This window comes from Triticum aestivum, chromosome 7B (assembly GCF_018294505.1).
Source record: "Triticum aestivum cultivar Chinese Spring chromosome 7B, IWGSC CS RefSeq v2.1, whole genome shotgun sequence".
Taxonomy (NCBI): domain Eukaryota; kingdom Viridiplantae; phylum Streptophyta; class Magnoliopsida; order Poales; family Poaceae; genus Triticum; species Triticum aestivum.
The window spans coordinates 46,862,867-46,887,848 of NC_057813.1; the positions used below are offsets into that span (position 1 = coordinate 46,862,867).

A 24,982-nucleotide genomic window follows, 5' to 3' on the forward strand; every position below is an offset into this window, starting at 1 on the left:
ATGTATATATCCGTGTGTTTAATATCTGTAGGGGTTTGTACGGTGTTCAGCCCACATGTCTGTTGAATGTGGTCGGTCATTCGCTTAGCTAGTGTGAGTATGTTGCAATTGGGACCTGTTGTGGTTTCATTTCAAATGAAATAGGGAGCCTCGAGATCTCAGTTCGAAGAGAAATCAATTAATACCATTCAAAGTGTAGATCAATAACTTATCTATAGTTATTTCGTTTGTCCAACATGTAATAGGTTCCAGAGTGAAACAAAGCCAACGTTGCAATCATTCGACGACTAAGTGGCAAGCAGTGTGCTTATTGTATTTGTATTCTCTTTATGCTTCATTTTGAGTCAATAAAATCCACCCTTTATTGAAAAAGCAAATACAATCCCAATATCCCAACCCAAAGGTTCTCTGAAACTTTTTTTCTTGAACTGAAGGTTCTCCGAAACCTTAGAAGACACATACGCTACTAAACTCCCGCTTAACTGCAGGCTGTAATAGAAAGTTCCATCTTCTGAACATGTTCAAACCAAAATCATCCAGGTAACAACTTCACACCAATCCGACCCAAATTTCACCAACGCGACCTGTACAAAAAGGGCTTTTCGGTAAAAAAAAAAGACATTCAAATTCCTACAGTCCTCAAGGCAAAAAATAGTAGAAACATGGACTAATAGCTTCAAAAAATCCAGCCGAGAGTTACCTTCAATGCTAAAGTACTCTGCTCAGATTTCACTTGCCATCCCAATAATGTTCTTGCCCACGAAGTGCCGAGCCAGCCATGTCCTAGTGCCAAAGCAATCCTGCAAAGACAAGTGATCTAGTAACTAACTTACTGCATCAAGAACCTACGTGTATCATGAATGCTCATGAAAAACCAGTGCAAGCCCATACCATGAACTCTGGCAGACATATAGGAGTAGTATGCAGATGTAAAGATTTTGCACCATCCGGTTCTGAAGGAGATTTTGCAGAAGTATAAATGCCCTTCGCAAAAGCTTTCTGCAATAGCTAGTAGGCCGATTTTGTAACGGCAGTAGTATGAGTATAAGAAATGGCCAATGTGAAGTGAAGGGTTGTGATCTTTCTTACATTAATCGTCAAGGTAGTAGTAGCACCCTGCAGCTTTCTGCTCAGTGTCCTTCACAGAGCCCAGCTTGTTAATCCGAGGCCTGTGGGTCGTCGGATCGGTCCTAAAAGTGACATCTAGATGCTGTGGGGCAGAAGTGGGATGGAAATTCATAAAAATTATTACCATTCAAATAGACCATGAAACCAAGAGAGATATTCACTACACTACCAATAGTAAGGGAGAGAGGAGGGGTATTATCAGACTTACTGACAGAAAACGGTTCATTCCAGATGCCAGAAACTCTGGTGCACTTGCAGTACATTCAACCGAAGGTCTTCCCTCGAAAACGAGTACCTTATCGGCCAGGTAGGCTGCCATGATTAAATCATGCTCGACGATGAAAGCCGTTTTCTTTTGGTGAAGGATAAACCTTTTTATCACCTTTGCTGCAATAAGGCGCTGCTCTGAATCAAGATGAGCACTTGGTTCATCTATCAGGTAAATATCAGCAGGCTGCAGACAAAAAAGAGGTCTTGCTAAAATAATTTGACGAGAATGGGACACATACTTGAAGTATATTATTTTTTTAATACACTTAGTCATTAAGCATGCATGTTTTATTAAGAGTGAAGTGCATTCTATCCTCGAGCTATTTCTAGGGTCTCATATAGGACCTGAACCATTGAAAATCATCATCTAGGTCCCCGAAGTGCAATAAGTGACTCATGCTAGGCAAAATATAGTCTTCAGACTATTCTGGTATTGAACTAGCATGAATCACTAATAGCACTTCTGGAATCCATGTGACAATTAAAAAAGTTCTAGAACATACATGGGACCCTGAAAATAGTTTCAGGACCAATGATGCAATTTACTCTTCTTAAATATACTCTGATTAGAGTTACAAGCTCAGATGTATTCTTGTAGGGGAGGGGGTGATCTAAGGTAATCCTACCTTTCCGAGGCAAATACAGAGTTTAACCCTTTGCAGCTCTCCACCAGAAAGATTTGCAACCTGCCTGTCCATGAGTTCCTCAATTTTCATTGGTTTCATGACATCAGATCTGAACTGAGCTTGCGTGCATGATCCAGGTATTTTCTCGTGCAGAAGGTCCCTCACTGATACTGTAGAGCTATATTTGGAGACCAATTCCTGACGCTTGTATGAGACAGTATATGCAGGCATGTCAACTTGCTCATCACTTACTTCGTCTGGTTTCAATTCCCCCGCCTGAAAAAAGGCAAAAGACAATTGATGAAACTGCTAAAAGAAATAGGCCTGTTGTGTAACGCCCCGAGACCGATGCTACAGAAGACTTCCAGCTATTCCGAGTTTTGCCATGTGTTTTCTTTTGTGCTTGCTCTTTTATTTTTGCATTGCATCATGTCATCATGCCATTTAATTTTTTTTAAAACTCAACTAAATAAATTGCATGGATCTTCGGTCCATTTAAACCGAGGGAACTCACATGGGGACTTCTCTTTATAACATACCCTCCCGATATTTAGGGAGCTATATTTAAATATTTCATTTTTGAAATTGATCATAACACACTTGCAAAATATCCCATGCCGTTGTTATCTCAATTCTTGGTCTCCAACCTTGCCCATAAATTATTTCATCATTTTCCGGAGCTCCACCAAAAATCCGAACATTTTTGGACCTTCCCAAACCCTCACTTCCGTTCAAACCCATTTGAATTAAATTCAAATGAGTTTGAATTTAAATCGTGCATTCGTGCCTCTTTTCTATTTTTCCTGGATCGAGCTCATTTTTTTGAGTCCGGGAAAATTATCCCCATGCGCAAATCTTCCCCCTAACCTCTCTTTCCTTTCTTTCTTTTCTCTGTTCTGTTTTTTATTCATTAAGAGAGAGAGAGAGAGAGAGAGAGAGAGAGAGGGGTAAGCCCAGCAGGCCATCTAGGCCCATCCGCAGCCCAGCTTCTCCATAGCCCAGCCGGCCGGCCTCTAAGGCCCAGCCCACCTAACCCCCTCTCTAACCCTAGCCCGACCGCTCCCAGCGCAGCTCTGCTCGATCCCTTTCTCCTCCCCTCGTTCCTCCTCCAGCGCCGTCGCACGCACTCCCGCATCTCTCCCTCCTCGCGCTACACCCCCCTGCCCGATCCTCCCGCATCTCTCCCTCTCCCTCGCTCGTGCCCACCATCGCCTCGCCCAACCACCTCCTCGCCATCGTCCATGTCCACGGCTGCGCCCCGTTGAACCGCGCTCAACCTCCCTGCACTCCTCCCTCCTCTCGCTCGCACCGCTCCTCCCGATCCATCTGCGCCGAGCCCCGCGGCCGCTTCATCCATGTCGCCCCGCGCCTCCGTCCCGCGAGACCGCCCGCTCCTTCCATGGCCACGCCTCGCCGTCTGAGCTGCTGCTCCCGTCGGCCTGCCACCGCGCCTCCTCGCCGAGGCCACCTGGTTCATCCTCCACGCCATGGCCAACCCGACCCCAAGCTCCTGCTGCAGCCGCTTCTTCCCAGCTCCGCCCCTACTTCTCCGGCTTCGTCCTCGACCGGACAGCATCGGCCGAGCCGCTCCTTCCGCCGCCATGGCCTTGCGCCTCTCCGTCGACCACCAGGGTCCTCCCCTGCCGCCGCCTTGGTCCCTGCCGGAGCTCTTCTGCCCGTCATAGACAGGAGTTGGAGCTCCTTACCGCATCGCTACCTCCCCGTCGCTGCGCCAGCCTCCTGCATCGCGCCAAGTCCCAGCATCGCGCCCCTATTGCTGTTGACGCCAAGCCCAACGGTCACCGAGCGTGAAATTTGCCAAGTACCACCAAGTTCCTGATGGATGCGCCAAGTCCCCAGCGAGACCTGTTTCCGTCAAGTTCGACTACACGGCTATGACCTCGGAGTTGGAACGCAAGCGCCAAGTACCCCACCGGCAAGACCACACGGACGCTCGAACGAGTACAGGACCGGAACGCCTACTACATGGATACGCCAAGTTCCGCTTCGAACATGTACGGCTACACGACGACCCGTCGAGATCCCGTGAACGTCTACTTCCACTACCGCCGCCGCCGTGTACGACTACTTCCTCTACCGACACCGTGTACAACTACTTCCACGACGTCCCGTGAACGCCTACTTCCTCTACACCGCTCCGAACTCGTTCTGCCCCGAATGCACGCTTCGAAGGTATAAACCCCGAGGCGACCGCCCGTGAACGAATGCATGTGTTGTATGAGATGCACCATATGTTTGCACCGTGCCCGAATTGTCACTCGTTTGCCATGCCACCGTCCCGTGGGAACCCGGAAGTCGGGAGCACCCCACCATCTCTAGCATGTTGCGCACATCCGCACACTTCTCTCTTGCATCGGTATCTCAATCGAGTTACCGGAACCGATATGTTGCCGTGGCACCATTTTCGGATATGCTGCCGTGGCACCATTTTCGTTATCGTTGCCGTGGCACCATTTTCGTTATCGTTGCCGTGGCACCCCTTTTGTTCCGCCATGGTGACCAGATGCTCCCTATCATGCTCATGTCAACATTTTCATAAAAATTGCATAAAACTTGCATATGTCATCCGCATCATGATAACAACAATTAAAATGCTTAAAATTGATGTTTGCTTTAATTGCTAAATGACATATGGGGATTTTCCGGAATTGTTGTTTGTTGTTTCCGGCCTCATTTAAACTTGCCTAAACATGTAGTTCAATTATGCTTCACCCCTTGCCATGTTTAATAACATTTAATATTGTTGTACCTATACGAGAGAGACCTAAATAATTCGATGTGGTGTTTCGTCAATATGCAACTCGTTGCATATTGAGCTCCACTTAAATTGTAGTGTTGTTTGCTTCACCTTGCCATGCCATGCCTCATTAAACCGGACATGCATCATATTTGGTTGTGCATCATGACATGCTTATGTGCTGGTTGTTTACCATATTGTTTGCTTCTTTCCGGGTTGCTTCTCTCGTTAGCTTCGGTTTCGTTCCGGAGTTGTGAGGATTCGTTCGACTACGTCCGTTTGTCTTCTTCATGGACTCATTCTTCTTCCTAGCGGAATCTCAGGCAAGATGACCATTACCCTTGATATCACTTCTATCTTTGCTTGCTAGTTGCTTCGTTCTATCGCTATGCTGCGTTACCTATCCCTTGTTTACCATGCCTCCCATATTGCCATGTCAGCCTCTAACCTTTTTCACCCTTCCTAGCAAACCGTTGCTTGGCTATGTTACCGCTTTGCTCAGCCCTCTTATAGCGTTGCTAGTTGCAGGTGAAGTTGAAGATTGCTCCATGATGGACAGGATTATGTTGGGATATCACAATATCTCTTATTTAATTAATGCATCTATATACTTGGTAAAGGGTGGAAGACTCGGCCTTATGCCTGGTGTTTTGTTCCACTCTTGCCGCCTTAGTTTCCGTCATATCGGTATTATTTTCCCGGATTTTGCGTTCCTTACGCGGTTGGGTGATTTATGGGACCCCCTTAACAGTTCGCTTTGGATAAAACTCCTCCAGCAAGGCCCAACCTTGGTTTTACCATTTGCCACCTAAGCCTTTTTCCCTTGGGTTCTGCAGACTCAAGGGTCATCTTTATTTTAACCCCCCCGGACCAGTGCTCCTTCGAATGTTGGCCCGAAATGAGCTGCCTGCGGGGCCACCTCAGGGAAACTTGAGGGCTGGTTTTACTCGTAGCTAGTCTCATCCGGTGTTGCCCTGAGAACGAGATATGTGCAGCTCCTATCGGGATTTGTCAGCGCATCGGGCGGCTTTGCTGGTCTTGTTTTACCATTGTCGAAATGTCTTGTAAACCGGGATTCCGAGTCTGATCGGGTCTTCCTGGGAGAAGGTCTATTCCTTCGTTGATCGCGAGAGCTTGTCATGGGCTAAGTTGGGACACCCCTGCAGGGTATAATCTTTCGAAAGCCGTGCCTGCGGTTATAGGCAGATGGGAATTTGTTAATGTCCGGTTGTAGATAACTTGACACCTGATCCGAATTAAAACGCATCAACCGCGTGTGTAGCCGTGATGGTCTCTTTTCGGCGGAGTCCGGGAAGTGAACACGGTTTTTGGGTTATGTTTGACGTAAGTAGGAGTTCAGGATCACTTCTTGATCATTGCTAGTTCACGACCGTTCCATTGCTTCTCTTCTCGCTCTTATTTGCGTATGTTAGCCACCATATATGCTAGTCGCTGCTGCAACCTCACCACTTTACCCCTTCATTTCCCATAAGCTTAAATAGTCTTGATCTCGCGGGTTTTGAGATTGCTGAGTCCTCGTGACTCACCAGATACTATCACAACAGTTGCAGGTGCCGATGATGCGAGTGCAGATGATGCAACCGAGCTCAGATGGGAGCTCAACGAAGATCTTAGTTGTTGCTATGTTTGTTTCTTGTTGATCAGTAGTGGAGCCCAGTTGGGACGATCGGGGATCTAGCAGTTGGGTTATCTTCTTTTCTTTTGGCTTCGTCCGTAGTCGGACTATGTGTGTACTCTGAATGATGTATGATTTATTATTTGTTCATTGTGTGAAGTGGCGATTGTAAGCCAACTCTTTATCCCATTCTTGTTCATTACATGGGATTGTGTGAAGATGACCCTTCTTGCGACAAAACCACAATGCGGTTATGCCTCTAAGTCGTGCTTCGACACGTGGGAGATATAGCCGCATCGTGGGTGTTACAAGTTGGTAATCAGAGCCATCCCCGACTTAGGAGCCCCCTGCTTGATTGTTTGCTGGCGTTGTTGAGTCTAGAACAAAAATGTTTTGAGTCTTAGGATTATATATATCGGAGAGTAGGATTCTTTTTACTCCTCAGTCCCTTCGTCGCTCTGGTGAGGTCTCCTGACGTAGATGTTTTGACTTTCCTCTCCTCAAATTTCACTAAAAAAAATTTAGGATCACGCGGGAATCTTGGAATCGTTTCGATGGTTTTGTGACGAGAACATTGTTCTTGGTGCCTCCTGTCTATTATGTGGCATTGACCCGGGGAGTTGAGCTCTGAGGTGTTGTCGTCACAATTTTATCGTTGCAGTTCTGGAATACCTGAGTTTTGCCGACATCGAAAATCTCTTTTATGCAGTTGTTGGTGAGATAACCTCGATAACCCAGTACTGGGGCGAGCTCGAGAGTATTGCCATAACTCGTATAACGGATGCTTTTCGAAGGTTGAGGTACATGATTTCCGAAGGTTTCTTGGTTATGTGTTGACGGATGGATACAGCTTGGATGTAGGAATTGTTAGTTTTGGGTGAGATATATATTGCTTCCCCTGTATCCCCAACACCAGATTGCATAACCAGGAAGTTTCGGGAGTTTTATAGGTGGGAATTCAAGTAGCTCCTAGAATATCTTTTCGACAGATGCATGATATGAGATTGGGGTTCGACGTCTAGTGGTCCGCCTTTCCACGGTCGTTTTTACAGTGGTCTCGTTGTGTCTTAAAGAACCCTTGGCTATGCTGGTTCGAGGACACTTCGTATGTCATGTGCACTGCCTTGTACATGATGGTGCTGTACACTCGAGCCCGTGTGGGCCCCACCACAAAAACTTCAAACGAAATCTCTATCATATGTTTGTTCCGGCTTATTCTGCAAGCCAAATCCTTTGTTTTGTTTTATATGTGGTATTCGAGTTGCTTCGAAGTCAAATGTTGAATCCATACCTTTCCTAAATGGTTTTCTCATATTGCTATGTGAATACTAATCCTTCTTGATCATCGAGATCGTCATGTTAATTCTTTTCCAACTGGCGTGCTTCTCTTCAAGTGGATCCGATCACCTCAACATCAGCAAGATCAATTCTAAGTTTTCTCAACGACGTTTGTTTCATCTGCCCCAAGTTGCCTTTGTTTTCCCGCCCTCCCACCCTTTTTCTTCAAGGACTCAGATTTCTTAATCATATATCCTTTTATTTGTGGGAAGTCTCTCCATTCTTTTTCGTCAATGTTCTTATCCGGTGATTCTCAGGAAGATACTAACGGAGCTTTGAGTTCATCATTTTTTCATTCTTTTCTTCTCTGGTGGATTTACCTCAAGCTTTCGGTGTTGATCATATCCTTATCCTCGTTCAAATGCTATCCCATGCCGGTGCCTCTCATAATTGTTCACCTCTCTCTATTCTTATTCGGAGTGCTCAAGATATCTCGGAAGTTTCGTGTTTCCATTCTCAATCAGTTCAAGTTATTTTGAGGTTGTTATCTCATTCAAGTCATTTAATTCAACCGGTGCAATCCCCCCCTTTTTCAATCAATCGTTCAATGGTGTATCTTTTAGTGGGCCCTAACCCACAGGTCTTTTTCAGGATCTTACCCGACTCTTCTAATTCTCTCGGAGTTATTCCCAAATTCATTTCAAAGTTTGATGTAAGAATGAAATTTCATCAGTCATATGTCTTTCTCCAAGATCTTTCAATTTTTTCGTTGTTGGTTCAATTTTTCTAATTTTCATCCCGGGGTATCTCAACAATTCATGGTGGTGTTTCTCGTTGTCATTCTTGAATTTTGAAGACCGAAGAAGGATTTCTCCTAAATCTTGGTCCGTTCTCTTGAAGATTCATGGTTCTAGCTTTATGCCATCCTCTCATAATTGTTTTCGATTGTGAGAATTCATTTCACCATCCAGAGAAATTCAGGAGTCTTTTCAGTTTCATTCTCCGGAGCCAATCATCTCAGAATTATTCATTCCAACTTTCAGCTTTCAGTTCTCCAAATCTTACCGGTGCATCGTTCAAGTTTACTTTATTCAGTTCATGATCTCTTTGTTCTCAGGTATCCAAATCCCCTCAAGTATTTTCATTCTTTTTCCAATTCTTCCCGGTGAATTGTGCCTTTGCTACTCTCTTTTCCAATTTTACGGTGGTTTGTTCAATATTTCACTTCCTTCATTATCATATCAATTCATTCATTGTTTCCAAATTCCACCGGTGGTTCGATCAATACCTTCTCAAGTTTACGCTATATCTCTCTTAATCCTTTCTACGAGAATAAGTAGTATGCCAAATCCGTTGCTTGTCATCAATTTAAATTGGTGAAGGATGCGCATAACGTAATTCTTATTATTGTTTCATCCAAGTGATCTAGTTTCTTCTTTCCAGAGTTGTTCATCATGTCATTTTTCTCGGTTCGAGATGCTTCATCTTTTCTTTTATGGAGTTCCAAGTTTTCCGCATTATCTCGTCGCGAAGCTCCATCTAAATCATCACAAGGCTTCACCTTGTATTTTCAACTTCTCTTTCTTTCTATCATCCTTTTATTACCGGAGTTCTTCATGGAGGCTCTACATGATGGTTCATCAAGGATTTAATTCCTTCTCAAAGTGTTCATCGAGATTCTTTTCAGAGGAGTTCAAGTATTCTTCTTCTTGCATTTCAAAGTGCTATTCTTTCTACCTTATCTTTTGAGATGGTGTTATATCACTCTTGACAATTTCCATTCTTGTTTCATGATTCATATGTTGTCAAGAACGAGGTATTTTAAATCCATCCATCTCTTCCTTGGAGTTATATTGGTATAGATTTCACCTAAAGCCTTCCCTAAGGAATGTTGTATTGTGGTGCTTATCAATGATCCAAGTTTTCTCCTATCCTCTCGGCAAAAGCAGTTTTCATCTCTTCGTTGATCTCAAGCAAGCATTTGTTTTTTGTTAGTGGCAGAATTTCACCTCATAATTTTGACATGTTTTCCATAAGCCCACAACAAGCTTGTGCTTTTCGTTGTTGGTTTTCCAACAACTCCGCTCTAACCTTCTTGGAAGGGTGCTTTCCAAGCTCATTTGTGGCAGAAGTTGGCATTTTCTTCTCCATTCTGTTATTCCAATGATTTATCTTCTATTCTTTCGTTCCGGAGGCATTGTGATGTTGCTCTCTTCACTCATCTTCTCGTATTGAGGATCGTGTTTTTTTCGTGCTTATCCATCTAACCGGAATGTTGTGTCATCTCTTCAAGTTCTTTTCATCTTATCAAGTCTTGTTTCTATTTTTCTATCGGAGTGTTGTCCGAATTTGATCATCCTTGTTCCTTGTTTATCTTGTTTCAACCAGAGTGGTTCCAATTCCTTCTTGTCCTTTGTACTCGTCATTCATAGCTTTGCAACCTCCAAGGTTCAAATGGTGTTCCTTGTTTCTATTTTTCTACCGCAGTGCTCTCAATTGTGTTCAACTCCATTGTGTTCTCTCTTTCAACTTTTCAACCTCTCAAGGTTCGTGGTTTCACTCGTTCGTCAAAGAAGCAACTTAGTTTTACCTCTTCTCTTCCTCTTCCGTTTCTCTCCGGTGCCATCCTAGATCTCGGGACAAGATCCTCTTGTAGTGGTGGAGTGTTGTAACGCCCCGAGACCGATGCTACAAAAGACTTCCAGCTATTCCGAGTTTTGCCATGTGTTTTCTTTTGTGCTTGCTCTTTTATTTTTGCATTGCATCATGTCATCATGCCATCATGCCATTTAATTTTTTTAAAACTCAACTAAATAAATTGCATGGATCTTCAGTCCATTTAAACCGAGGGAACTCACATGGGGACTTCTCTTTATAACATACCCTCCCGATATTTAGGGAGCTATATTTAAATATTTCATTTTTGAAATTGATCATAACACACTTGCAAAATATCCCATGCCGTTGTTATCTCAATTCTTGGTCTCCAACCTTGCCCATAAATTATTTCATCATTTTCCGGAGCTCCACCAAAAATCCGAACATTTTTGGACCTTCCCAAACCCTCACTTCCGTTCAAACCCATTTGAATTAAATTCAAATGAGTTTGAATTTAAATCGTGCATTCGTGCCTCTTTTCTATTTTTCCTAGATTGAGCTCATTTTTGTGAGTCCGGGAAAATTATCCCCATGCGCAAATCTTCCCCCTAACCTCTCTTTCCTTTCTTTCTTTTCTCTGTACTGTTTTTTATTCATTAAGAGAGAGAGAGAGAGAGAGAGAGAGAGGTAAGCCCAGCAGGCCATCTAGGCCCATCCGCAGCCCAGCTTCTCCATAGCCCAGCCAGCCGGCCTCTAAGGCCCAGCCCACCCAACCCCCTCTCCAACCCTAGCCCGACCGCTCCCAGCGCAGCTCTGCTCGATCCCTTTCTCCTCCCCTCGTTCCTCCTCCAGCGCCATCGCACGCACTCCCGCATCTCTCCCTCCTCGCGCTGCACCCCCCTGCCCGATCCTCCCGCATCTCTCCCTCTCCCTTGCTCGTGCCCACCATCGCCTCGCCCAACCACCTCCTCGCCATCGTCCATGTTCACGGCTGCGCCCCGTTGAACCGCGCTCAACCTCCCTGCACTCCTCCCTCCTCTCGCTCGCACCGCTCCTCCCGATCCATCTGCGCCGAGCCCCGCGGCCGCTTCATCCATGTCGCCCCGCGCCTCCGTCCCGCGAGACCGCCCGCTCCTTCCATGGCCACGCCTCGCCGTCTGAGCTGCTGCTCCCGTCGGCCTGCCACCGCGCCTCCTCGCCGAGGCCACCTGGTTCATCCTCCACGCCATGGCCAACCCAACCCCAAGCTCCTACTGCAGCCGCTTCTTCCCAGCTCCGCCCCTACTTCTCCGGCTTCGTCCTCGACCGGACAACATCGGCCGAGCCGCTCCTTCCGCCGCCATGGCCTTGCGCCTCTCCGTTGACCACCAGGGTCCTCCCCTGCCGCCGCCTTGGTCCCTGCCGGAGCTCTTCTGCCCATCATAGACAGGAGCTGGAGCTCCTTACCGCATCGCTACCTCCCCGTCGCTGCGCCAGCCTCCTGCATCGCGCCAAGTCCCAGCATCGCGCCCCTGTTGCTGTTGACGCCAAGCCCAACGGTCACCGAGCGTGAAATTTGCCAAGTACCACCAAGTTCCTGATGGATGCGCCAAGTCCCCAGCGAGACCTGTTTTCGTCAAGTTCGACTACATGGCTATGACCTCGGAGTTGGACCGCAAGCGCCAAGTACCCCACCAGCAAGACCACACGGACGCTCGAACGAGTACAGGACCGGAACGCCTACTACATGGATACGCCAAGTTCCGCTTCGAACATGTACGGCTACACGACGACCCGCCGAGATCCCGTGAACGTCTACTTCCACTACCGCCGCCGCCGTGTATGACTACTTCCTCTACCGACACCGTGTACAACTACTTCCACGACGTCCCGTGAACGCCTACTTCCTCTACACCGCTCCGAACTCGTTCCGCCCCGAATGCATGCTTCGAAGGTATAAACCCCGAGGCGACCGCCCGTGAATGAATGCATGTGTTGTATGAGATGCACCATATGTTTGCACCGTGCCCGAATTGTCACTCGTTTGCCATGCCACCGTCCCGTGGAAACCCGGAAGTCGGGAGCACCCCACCATCTCTAGCATGTTGCGCACATCCGCACACTTCTCTCTTGCATCGGTATCTCAATCGAGTTACCGGAACCGATATGTTGCCGTGGCACCATTTTCGGATATGCTGTCATGGCACCATTTTCGTTATTGTTGCCGTGGCACCATTTTCGTTATCGTTGCCGTGGCACCCCTTTTGTTCCGCCATGGTGACCAGATGCTCCCTATCATGCTCATGTCAACATTTTCATAAAAATTGCATAAAACTTGCATATGTCATCCGCATCATGATAACAACAATTAAAATGCTTAAAATTGTTGTTTGCTTTAATTGCTAAATGACATATGGGGATTTTCCGGAATTGTTGTTTGTTGTTTCCGGCCTCACTTAAACTTGCCTAAACATGTAGTTCAATTATGCTTCACCCCTTGCCATGTTTAATAACATTTAATATTGTTGTACCTATACGAGAGAGACCTAAATAATTCGATGTGGTGTTTCGTCAATATGCAACTCGTTGCATATTGAGCTCCACTTAATTGTAGTGTTGTTTGTTGCACTTTGCCATGCCATGCCTCATTAAACCGGACATGCATCATACTTGGTTGTGCATCATGCCATGATTATGCTTGTGTGTTTACCATGTTGTTTGCTTCTTTCCGGTTTGCTTCTCTCGTTAGCTTCGGTTTCGTTCCGGAGTTGTGAGGATTCGTTCGACTACGTCCGTTTGTCTTCTTCATGGACTCGTTCTTCTTCCTTGCGGGATTTCAGGCAAGATGACCATTACCCTCGATATCACTTCTATCTTTGCTTGCTAGTTGCTTCGTTCTATCGCTATGCTGCGCTACCTATCACTTGTTTACCATGCCTCCCATATTGCCATGTCAGCCTCTAACCTTTTCACCCTTCCTAGCAAACCGTTGCTTGGCTATGTTACCGCTTTGCTCAGCCCCTCTTATAGCGTTGTTAGTTGCAGGTGAAGTTGAAGATTGCTCCATGATGGACAGGATTATGTTGGGATATCACAATATCTCTTATTTAATTAATGCATCTATATACTTGGTAAAGGGTGGAAGACTCGGCCTTATGCCTGGTGTTTTGTTCCACTCTTGCCGCCCTAGTTTCCGTCATACCGGTGTTATGTTCCCGGATTTTGCGTTCCTTACGCGGTTGGGTGATTTATGGGACCCCCTTGACAGTTCGCTTTGAATAAAACTCCTCCAGCAAGGCCCAACCTTGGTTTTACCATTTGCCACCTAAGCCTTTTTCCCTTGGGTTCTGCAGACTCAAGGGTCATCTTTATTTTACCCCCCCCCCCCGGACCAGTGCTCCTTCGAGTGTTAGCCCGAAATGAGCTGCCTGCGGGGCCACCTCGGGGAAACTTGAGGGCTGGTTTTACTCGTAGCTAGTCTCATCCGGTGTTGCCCTGAGAACGAGATATGTGCAGCTCCTATCGGGATTTGTCGGCGCATCGGGCGGCTTTGCTGGTCTTGTTTTACCATTGTCGAAATGTCTTGTAAACCGGGATTCCGAGTCTGATCGGGTCTTCCTGGGAGAAGGTCTATTCCTTCGTTGATCGCTAGAGCTTGTCATGGGCTAAGTTGGGACACCCCTGCAGGGTATAATCTTTCGAAAGCCGTGCCTGCGGTTATAGGCAGATGGGAATTTGTTAATGTCCGGTTGTAGATAACTTGACACCAGATCCGAATTAAAACGCATCAACCGCGTGTGTAGCCGTGATGGTCTCTTTTCGGCGGAGTCCGGGAAGTGAACACGGTTTTGGGTTATGTTTGACGTAAGTAGGAGTTCAGGATCACTCCTTGATCATTGCTAGCTTCACGACCGTTCCATTTGCTCTCTTCTCGCTCTTATTTGCGTATGTTAGCCACCATATATGCTTAGTCGCTGCTGCAACCTCACCACTTTACCCCTTCCTTTCCCATAAGCTTAAATAGTCTTGATCTCGCGGGTTTTGAGATTGCTGAGTCCTCGTGACTCACCAGATACTATCACAACAGTTGCAGGTGCCGATGATACCAGTGCAGGTGATGCAACCGAGCTCAGATGGGAGCTCAACGAAGATCTTAGTTGTTGCTATGTTTGTTTCTTGTTGATCAGTAGTGGAGCCCAGTTGGGACGATCGGGGATCTAGCAGTTGGGTTATCTTCTTTTCTTTTGGCTTCGTCCGTAGTCGGACTATGTGTGTACTCTGAATGATGTATGATTTATTATATGTTCATTGTGTGAAGTGGCGATTGTAAGCCAACTCTTTATCCCATTCTTGTTCATTACATGGGATTGTGTGAAGATGACCCTTCTTGCGACAAAACCACAATGCGGTTATGCCTCTAAGTCGTGCTTCGACACGTGGGAGATATAGCCGCATCGTGGGTGTTACAAGTTGGTAATCAGAGCCATCCCCGACTTAGGAGCCCCCTGCTTGATTGTTTGCTGGCGTTGTTGAGTCTAGAACAAAAATGTTTTGAGTCTTAGGATTATATATATCGGAGAGTAGGATTCTTTTTACTCCTCAGTCCCTTCGTCGCTCTGGTGAGGTCTCCTGACGTAGATGTTTTGACTTTCCTCTCCTCAAATTTCACTAAAAAATTTTAGGATCACGCGGGTATCTTGGAATCGTTCCGATGGTTTTGTGACGAGAACATTGTTCTTGGTGCCTCCTGTCTATTATGTGGCATTGACCCGGGGAGTTGAGCTCCGAGGTGTTGTCGTCACAATTTTATCGTTGCAGTTCTGGAATACCTGAGTTTTGCCGACATCGAAAATCTCTTTTATGCAGTTGTTGGTGAGATAACCTCGATAACCCAGTACTGGGGCGAGCTCGGGAGTATTGCCATAACTCGTATAACGGATGCTTTTCGAAGGTTGAGGTACACGATTTCCGAAGGTTTCTTGGTTATGTGTTGACGGATGGATACAGCTTGGATGTAGGATTGTTAGTTTTGGGTGAGATATATATTGCTTCCCCTGTATCCCCAACACCAGATTGCATAACCAGAAAGTTTCGGGAGTTTTATAGGTGGGAATTCAAGTAGCTCCTAGAATATCTTTTCGACAGATGCACGATATGAGATTGGGGTTCGACGTCTAGTGGTCCGCCTTTCCACGGTCGTTTTTACAGTGGTCTCGTTGTGTCTTAAAGAACCCTTGGCTATGCTGGTTCGGGGACACTTCGTATGTCATGTGCACTGCCTTGTACATGATGGTGCTGTACACTCGAGCCCGTGTGGGCCCCACCACGAAAACTTCGGACGAAATCTCTATCATATGTTTGTTCCGGCTTATTCTGCAAGCCAAATCCTTTGTTTTGTTTTATTTGTGGTATTCGAGTTGCTTCAAAGTCAAATGTTGAATCCATACCTTTCCTAAACGGTGTTCTCATATTGCTATGTGAATACTAATCCTTCTTGATCATCGAGGTTGTCATGTTAATTCTTTTCCAACCGGCGTGCTTCTCTTCAAGTGGATCCGATCATTCTCAACATCCGCAAGATCAATTCTAAGTTTTCTCAACGGTGTTTGTTTCATCTGCCCAAGTTGCCTTTGTTTTCCCGCCCTCCCACCCTTTTCTTCAAGGACTCAGATTTCTTAATCATATATCCTTTTATTGTGGGAAGTCTCTCCATTCTTTTCCGTCAATGTTCTTATCCGGTGATTCTCAGGAAGATACTAACGGAGCTTTGAAGTTCATCATTTTTCATTCTTTTCTTCTCTGGTGGATTTACCTCAAGCTTTCGGTGTTGATCATATCCTTATCCTCGTTCAAATGCTATCCCATGCCGGTGCCTCTCATAATTGTTCACCTCTCTCTATTCTTATTCGGAGTGCTCAAGATATCTCGGAAGTTTCGTGTTTCCATTCTCAATCAGTTCAAGTTATTTTGAGGTTGTTATCTCATTCAAGTCATTTAATTCAACCGGTGCAATCCCCCTTTTTCAATCAATCGTTCAATGGTGTATCTTTTAGTGGGCCCTAACCCACAGGTCTTTTTCAGGATCTTACCTGACTCTTCTAATTCTCTCGGAGTTATTCCCAAATTCATTTCAAAGTTTGATGTAAGAATGAAATTTCATCAGTCATATGTCTTTCTCCAAGATCTTTCAATTTTTTTCGTTGTTGGTTCAATTTTTCTAATTTTCATCCCGGAGTATCTCAACAATTCATGGTGGTGTTTCTCGTTGTCATTCTCGAATTTTGAAGACCGAAGAAGGATTTCTCCTAAATCTTGGTCCGTTCTCTTGAAGATTCATGGTTCTAGCTTTATGCCATCCTCTCATAATTGTTTTCGATTGTGAGAATTCATTTCACCCATCCAGAGAAATTCAGGAGTCTTTTCAGTTTCATTCTCCGGAGCCAATCATCTCAGAATTATTCATTCCAACTTTCAGCTTTCAGTTCTCCAAATCTTACCGGTGCATCGTTCAAGTTTACTTTATTCAGTTCATGATCTCTTTGTTCTCAGGTATCCAAATCCCCTCAAGTATTTTCATTCTTTTTCCAATTCTTCCCGGTGAATTGTGCCTTTGCTACTCTCTTTTCCAATTTTACGGTGGTTTGTTCAATATTTCACTTCCTTCATTATCATATCAATTCATTCATTGTTTCCAAATTCCACCGGTGGTTCCATCAATACCTTCTCAAGTTTACGCTATATCTCTCCTAATCCTTTCTACGAGAATAAGTAGTATGCCAAATCCGTTGCTTGTCATCAATTTAAATTGGTGAAGGATGCGCATAACGTAATTCTTATTATTGTTTCATCCAAGTGATCTAGTTTCTTCTTTCCAGAGTTGTTCATCATGTCATTTTCTCGGTTCGAGATGCTTCATCTTTTCTTTTCTGGAGTTCCAAGTTTTCCGCATTATCTCGTCGCGAAGCTCCATCTAAATCATCACAAGGCTTCACCTTGTATTTTCACTTCTCTTTCTTTCTATCATCCTTTTTATTACCGGAGTTCTTCATGGAGGCTCTACATGATGGTTCATCAAGGATTTAATTCCTTCTCAAAGTGTTCATCGAGATTCTTTTCAGAGGAGTTCAAGTATTCTTCTTCTTGCATTTCAAAGTGCTATTCTTTCTACCTTATCTTTTGAGATGGTGTTATGTCACTCTTGACAATTTCCTTCATGTTTCATGATTCATATGTTGTCAAGAACGAGGTATTTTAAATCCATCAATCTCTTCGTTGGAGTTATCTTGGTATAGATTTCACCTAAAGCCTTCCCTAAGGAATGTTGTATTGTGGTGCTTATCAATGATCCAAGTTTTCTCCTATCCTCTCGGCAAAAGCAGTTTTCATCTCTTCGTTGATCTCAAGCAAGCATTGTTTTCGTTAGTGGCAGATTGTCACCTCATAATTTTGAGATGTTTTCCATAAGCCCACAACAAGCTTGTGCTTTCGTTGTTGGTTTTCCAACAACTCCGCTCTAACCTTCTTGGAAGGGTGCTTTCCAAGCTCATTTGTGGCAGAAGTTGGCATTTTCTTCTCCATTCTGTTATTCCAATGATCTATCTTCTATTCTTTCTTCCGGAGGCATTGTGATGTTGCTCTCTTCACTCATCTTCTCGAATTGAGGATCGTGTTTTTTTCGTGCTTATCCATTTAACCGGAATGTTGTGTCATCTCTTCAAGTTCTTTTCATCTTATCAAGTCTTGCATCTCTTTTTCTATCGGAGTGTTGTCCGAATTTGATCTTCCTTGTTCCTTGTTTATCTCGTTTCAACCAGAGTGGTTCCAATTCCTTCTTGTCCATTGTACTCGTCATTCATAGCTTTGCAACCTCCAAGGTTCAAATGGTGTTCCTTGTTTCTATTTTTCTACCGCAGTGCTCTCAATTGTGTTCAACTCCATTGTGTTCTCTCTTTCAACTTTTCAACCTCTCAAGGTTCGTGGTTTCACTCGTTCGTCAAAGAAGCAACTTAGTTTTACCTCTTCTCTTCCTCTTCCGTTTCTCTCCGGTGCCATCCTAGATCTCGGGACGAGATCCTCTTGTAGTGGTGGAGTGTTGTAACGCCCCGAGACCGACGCTCCAGAAGACTTCCAGCTATTCCGAGTTTGCCATGTGTTTTCTTTTGTGCTTGCTCTTTTATTTTGCATTGCATCATGTCATCATGCCATCATGCCATTTAATTTTTTTAAAACTCAACTAAATAAATTGCATGGATCTTCGGTCCATTTAAACCGAGGGAACTCACATGGGGACTTCTCTTTATAACATACCCTCCCGATATTTAGGGAGCTATATTTAAATATTTCATTTTTGAAATTGATCATAACACACTTGCAAAATATCCCATGCTGTTGTTATCTCAATTCTTGGTCTCCAACCTTGCCCATAAATTATTTCATCATTTTCCGGAGCTCCACCAAAAATCCGAACATTTTCGGACCTTCCCAAACCCTCACTTCCGTTCAAACCCATTTGAATTAAACTCAAGAATTTAAATCGTGCATTCGTGCCTCTTTTCTATTTTTCCTGGATCGAGCTCATTTTTGTGAGTCTGGGAAAATTATCCCCATGCGCAAATCTTCCCCCTAACCTCTCTTTCCTTTCTTCTTTTCTCTGTACTGTTTTTATTCATTAAGAGAGAGAGAGAGAGAGGTAAGCCCAGCAGGCCATCTAGGCCCATCCGCAGCCCAGCTCTCCATAGGCCAGCAGCCCAGCTACCGCCCTCTAAGGCCCAGCCCACCTAACCCCCTCTCCAACCCTAGCCTGACCGCTCCCAGCGCAGCTCTGCTCGATCCCTTTCTCCTCCCCCGTTCCTCCTCCAGTGCCATCGCACGCACTCCCGCATCTCTCCTCCTCGCGCTGCACCCCCTGCCCGATCCTCCCGCATCTCTCCCTCTCCCTTGCTCGTGCCCACCATCGCCTCGCCCAACCACCTCCTCGCATCGTCCATGTCCACGGCTGCGCCCGTTGAACCGCGCTCACCTCCCTGCACTCCTCCCTCCTCTCGCTCGCACCGCTCCTCCCGATCCATCTGCGCCGAGCCCCGCGGCCGCTTTGTCCATGTCGCCCCGCGCCTCCGTCCGCGAGACCGCCCCTCCTTCCATGGCCACGCCTCGCCGTCGAGCTGCTGCTCCCGTCGGCCTGCCACCGCCTCCTCCTCGCCGAGGCCACCTGGTTCATCCTCCACGCCATGGCCAACCCGACCCCAAGCTCCTGCTGCAGCCGCTTCTTCCCAGCTCCGCCCCTACTTCTCTGGCTTCGTCCTCGACCGAACAGCATCGGCCGAGCCGCTCCTTCCGCTGCCATGGCCTTGCGCCTCTCCGTGACCACCAGGGTCCTCCCTGCCGCCGCCTTGGTCCTGCCGGAGCTCTTCTGCCTGTCATAGACAGGAGCTGGAGCTCCTTACCGCATCGCTACCTCCCCGTCGCTGCGCCAGCCTCCTGCATCGCGCCAAGTCCCAGCATCGCGCCCCTGTTGCTGTTGACGCCAAGCCCAACGGTCAACGAGCGTGAAATTTGCCAAGTACCACCAAGTTCCTGATGGATGCGCCAAGTCCCCAGCGAGACCTGTTTTCGTCAAGTTCGACTACACGGCTATGACCTCGGAGTTGGACCGCAAGCGCCAAGTACCCCACCGGCAAGACCACACGGACGCTCGAACGACTACAGGACCGGAACGCCTACTACATGGATACGCCAAGTTCCGCTTCGAACATGTACGGCTACACGACGACCCGCCGAGATCCCCTGAACGTCTACTTCCACTACCGCCGCCGCCGTGTAGGACTACTTCCTCTACCGACACCGTGTACAACTACTTCCACGACGTCCCGTGAATGCCTACTTCCTCTACACCGCTCCGAACTCGTTCCGCCCCGAATGCACGCTTCGAAGGTATAAACCCCGAGGCGACCGCCCGTGAACAAATGCATGTGTTGTATGAGATGCACCATATGTTTGCACCGTGCCCGAATTGTCACTCGTTTGCCATGCCACCGTCCCGTGGGAACCCGGAAGTCGGGAGCACCCCACCAGCTCTAGCATGTTGCGCACATCCGCACACTTCTCTCTTGCATCGGTATCTCAATCGAGTTACCGGAACCGATATGTTGCCGTGGCACCATTTTCGGATATGCTGCCGTGGCACCATTTTTGTTATCGTTGTCGTGGCACCATTTTCGTTATCGTTGCCGTGGCACCCCTTTTGTTCTGCCATGGTGACCAGATGCTCCCTATCATGCTCATGTCAACATTTTCATAAAAATTGCATAGAACTTGCATATGTCATCCGCATCATGATAACAACAATTAAAATGCTTAAAATTGTTGTTTGCTTTAATTGCTAAATGACATATGGGGATTTTCCGGAATTGTTGTTTGTTGTTTCCGGCCTCATTTAAACTTGCCTAAACATGTAGTTCAATTATGCTTCACCCCTTGCCATGTTTAATAACATTTAATATTGTTGTACCTAAACGAGAGAGAACTAAATAATTCGATGTGATGTTTCGTCAATATGCAACTCGTTGCATATTGAGCTCCACTGAAATTGTAGTGTTGTTTGCTTCACCTTGCCATGCCATGCCTCATTAAACCGGACATGCATCATATTTGGTTGTGCATCATGCCATGCTTATGCTTGTGTGTTTACCATGTTGTTTGCTTCTTTCCGGTTTGCTTCTCTCGTTAGCTTCGGTTTCGTTCCGGAGTTGTGCGGATTTGTTCGACTACGTCCGTTTGTCTTCTTCATGGACTCGTTCTTCTTCCTTGCGGGATTTCAGGCAAGATGACCATTACCCTCGATATCACTTCTATCTTTGCTTGCTAGTTGCTCCGTTCTATCGCTATGCTGCGCTACCTATCACTTGTTTACCATGCCTCCCATATTGCCATGTCAGCCTCTAACCTTTTCACCCTTCCTAGCAAACCGTTGCTTGGCTATGTTACCGCTTTGCTCAGCCCTCTTATAGCGTTGTTAGTTGCAGGTGAAGTTGAAGATTGCTCCAGGATGGACAGGATTATGTTGGGATATCACAATATCTCTTATTTAAATTAATGCATATATATACTTGGTAAAGGGTGGAAGACTCGGCCTTATGCCTGGTGTTTTGTTCCACTCTTGCCGCCCTAGTTTCCGTCATACCGGTGTTATGTTCCCGGATTTTGCGTTCCTTACGCGGTTGGGTGATTTATGGGACCCCCTTGACAGTTCGCTTTGAATAAAACTCCTCCAGCAAGGCCCAACCTTGGTTTTACCATTTGCCACCTAAGCCTTTTTCCCTTGGGTTCTGCAGACTCAAGGGTCATCTTTATTTTAACCCCCCCCGGGCCAGTGCTCCTTCGAGTGTTGGTCCGAACTGAGCTGCCTGCGGGGCCACCTCGGGGAAACTTGAGGGCTGGTTTTACTCGTAGCTAGTCTCATCCGGTGTGCCCTGAGAACGAGATATGTGCAGCTCCTATCGGGATTTGTCGGCGCATCGGGCGGCTTTGCTGGTCTTGTTTTACCATTGACGAAATGTCTTGTAAACCGGGATTCCGAGTCTGATCGGGTCTTCCTGGGAGAAGGTCTATTCCTTCGTTGATCGCGAGAGCTTGTCATGGGCTAAGTTGGGACACCCCTGCAGGGTATAATCTTTCGAAAGCCGTGCCTGCGGTTATAGGCAGATGGGAATTTGTTAATGTCCGGTTGTAGATAACTTGACACCAGATCCGAATTAAAACGCATCAACCGCGTGTGTAGCCGTGATGGTCTCTTTTCGGCGGAGTCCGGGAAGTGAACACGGTTTTGGGTTATGTTTGACGTAAGTAGGAGTTCAGGATCACTTCTTGATCATTGCTAGTTCACGACCGTTCCATTTGCTCTCTTCTCGCTCTTATTTGCGTATGTTAGCCACCATATATGCTTAGTCGCTGCTGCAACCTCACCACTTTACCCCTTCCTTTCCCATAAGCTTAAATAGTCTTGATCTCGCGGGTTTTGAGATTGCTGAGTCCTCGTGACTCACCAGATACTATCACAACAGTTGCAGGTGCCGATGATACCAGTGCAGGTGATGCAACCGAGCTCAGATGGGAGCTCAACGAAGATCTTAGTTGTTGCTATGTTTGTTTCTTGTTGATCAGTAGTGGAGCCCAGTCGGGACGATCGGGGATCTAGCAGTTGGGTTATCTTCTTTTCTTTTGGCTTCGTCCGTAGTCGGACTATGTGTGTACTCTGAATGATGTATGATTTATTATTTGTTCATTGTGTAAAGTGACGATTGTAAGCCAACTCTTTATCCCATTCTTGTTCATTACATGGGATTGTGTGAAGATGACCCTTCTTGCAACAAAACCACAATGCGGTTATGCTTCTAAGTCGTGCTTCGACACGTGGGAGATATAGCCGTATCGTGGGTGTTACATGTAGGTAGCTGCCAAGCATATTTGAGGGAAAGGATTATACCAGCATACGAATAAATGTTGTCTTCCCGGTACCATTCTCACGAAGCATGACAATTATTTGGGAACCATTAAAGCTACCTTCTGTGACCGAAAGCTTGAAGCCACGTCTTGTTTTGATCATGGCAGGATAGTTGTAGCATTGGTGTATCTGACCCTCTGTTTTCTCCTCGGTAGACTCGGTGACCTATGAAGCAAAGCAAGATTGCCTTAGATACAAGATCACATCGCAAGTACTAAATTGGCGCTCTAATGAGAAATTGTTTGTCCACAATCTTAGTATCCTTACTCGAAATGTGAGTTTCTCCTCACGGAAACGCAAATTTTCTGTTGGTATGAAGCCATTTAGGAAAATGTTAATTCCTTCTCTGACTGAAGAGGGTAAAGTAACAACACCATATGCTCCTGGAGTCCCATAAAGACAGCATATGTAGTCTGATAAGTAGTCGAGAATGCTAAGATCATGCTCCACAACAATTACATAACTGCAAAATATAAAGTGCGTATTTTCTCTTATCTGTATAATGAATAAATCAAATTACTAGGAATCTTATATTTTGTGAGATAATTGAGACGTATGTCCTCTTTACCTTTTGGGTTGAAGCAATGAACGGATAGCTTGTGCAGCTTTCAACCTTTGTTTCACGTCGAGATAGCAGGATGGTTCATCAAATATATAAATGTCTGCCTCCTTCATGGCACGAGCAGCAATAGCAAATCTTTGCAGCTCACCACCAGATAAACCTGAGACCAGGGCCGGTCCTGAGATTTTGCGGGCCCGGGGCGAAACTAAAACCCGGGGCCCTTACTATAGACATCATAATAATAACAATGAAATGTGTATATAATAAATATTATCAATAGCAATTAAATGAATTCAAAATTACTATTCGAATCAAATAATTTATACACATTACCTTAAAACTTTCTTCTACGTTCCTCCATGCAAAGTCACTTATGATAGGGTCGATGTCAATCTCATCCAATAATTTCTTCTCAATGCAAAATGCAGGAAAGCCATTTAACCTCTCCTGAGTCATTGTTGACCTCAAATAATTCTTCAATAATTTTAACTTTGGAAAGCTTCTTTCGGCCGATGCGACCGTGAAAGCAATGGAGATATTAGAATAGCAATCAACTTCTCTGACAATGCTCGAAAATCTCCATAGCAGACACTACAATAGAAGATCTTACAAGAGAAGCAAAAAACTTTATGGAGAACTTTTGAATAAACTAGCCACTTTCTATTATGTTTCTCTCCATTGCTTAATTTCCTATGATAATGAGCATATGAAAAATGTCTTCCTGCTCCATCTACATGGTATTCCATTTTTTTTCCTCTCTCACAGCCCTTTCTCAACTAAAATGTCTCTTGATTTAGTATCAAGATTATCCCGATTGCTTGGATCATAAATATTAGGAGTATGAACATGTTGTTCATCAAGACTAGCAAACTATGTGTGTGCATCTGATGAATTACTTACATTCTGATCAAAGTCACTTACATTGTTACTTCCGATGTTGGTGTCGACATTTTCTTCTCCCTGGTAATATTCTGAATTCCCAATAGGTTACAACTCTTCCTCTATGGCAACCATCGCCAACTCATCATCTTGCTTTATCAAAAGCAGTGGAAGCACCAATTTTACTCCTGAGAAATTTGTGCATATCTCCCTGTTGTGATTGTACCAATTTTTCCACGGCCTTCTTTATTTTCCTTTTATCGCTACCTGATGCATATGTCTTATTTCCTTTACAACATGATAACACACAATGCTGGAAAAACAAATGTTGCTTCAATTGGTGAACTGTACCGACTTATGCACCAAGGAACAACAATATGATATACTACCTGATGGTTGATTCGGTGATAGTGACGAGCTTTAGTGCGTGTGCCAAGTGCCAACATAGAATTGCAGATGGGAGTCCGTGGAATTGAAATCAGCCGCAAACTAGATTAGACGTTTTCCTAACTGCCTATACAGAATTACAATGGGGGCCCTAGAAATTGAAATCAGCAGCTAATTAGGAAGGAAATTACCAGGACGCAGGAGAGATAGGAGCCGGCAATACGCCAATACCGGTACGAACGTCGGGCGGCGGCGGCGGCTTAGGGCTCGAATAGATGTGCCTGCATGATTGCCTTGATGGAATTGGAAAGGCTCGCGTAGATCGCTCTTTTTTTCAGGTGGAGAACTCGCCGGGGCTGAATCGATCGCTGGGGTGGGCGAT

The 24,982-nt window shown here is 45.6% G+C and overlaps 1 protein-coding gene across 1 annotated transcript; it reads right to left on the minus strand.

The window, feature by feature from the left end:
* Window positions 1-1,090: 1,090 nt before the first annotated feature.
* LOC123160270 (ABC transporter E family member 2-like) lies at window positions 1,091-24,982 on the minus strand. Its single transcript, XM_044578071.1, has 8 exons — window positions 24,792-24,982; window positions 23,668-24,480; window positions 23,341-23,558; window positions 23,040-23,235; window positions 22,755-22,937; window positions 2,025-2,300; window positions 1,337-1,582; window positions 1,091-1,210 (listed from the first exon to the last, which is right to left on the minus strand). Exons 3-8 carry the CDS (start codon window positions 23,445-23,447, stop codon window positions 1,091-1,093), a joined length of 1,128 nt encoding a protein of 375 aa, XP_044434006.1. The 5' UTR covers window positions 23,448-23,558; window positions 23,668-24,480; window positions 24,792-24,982.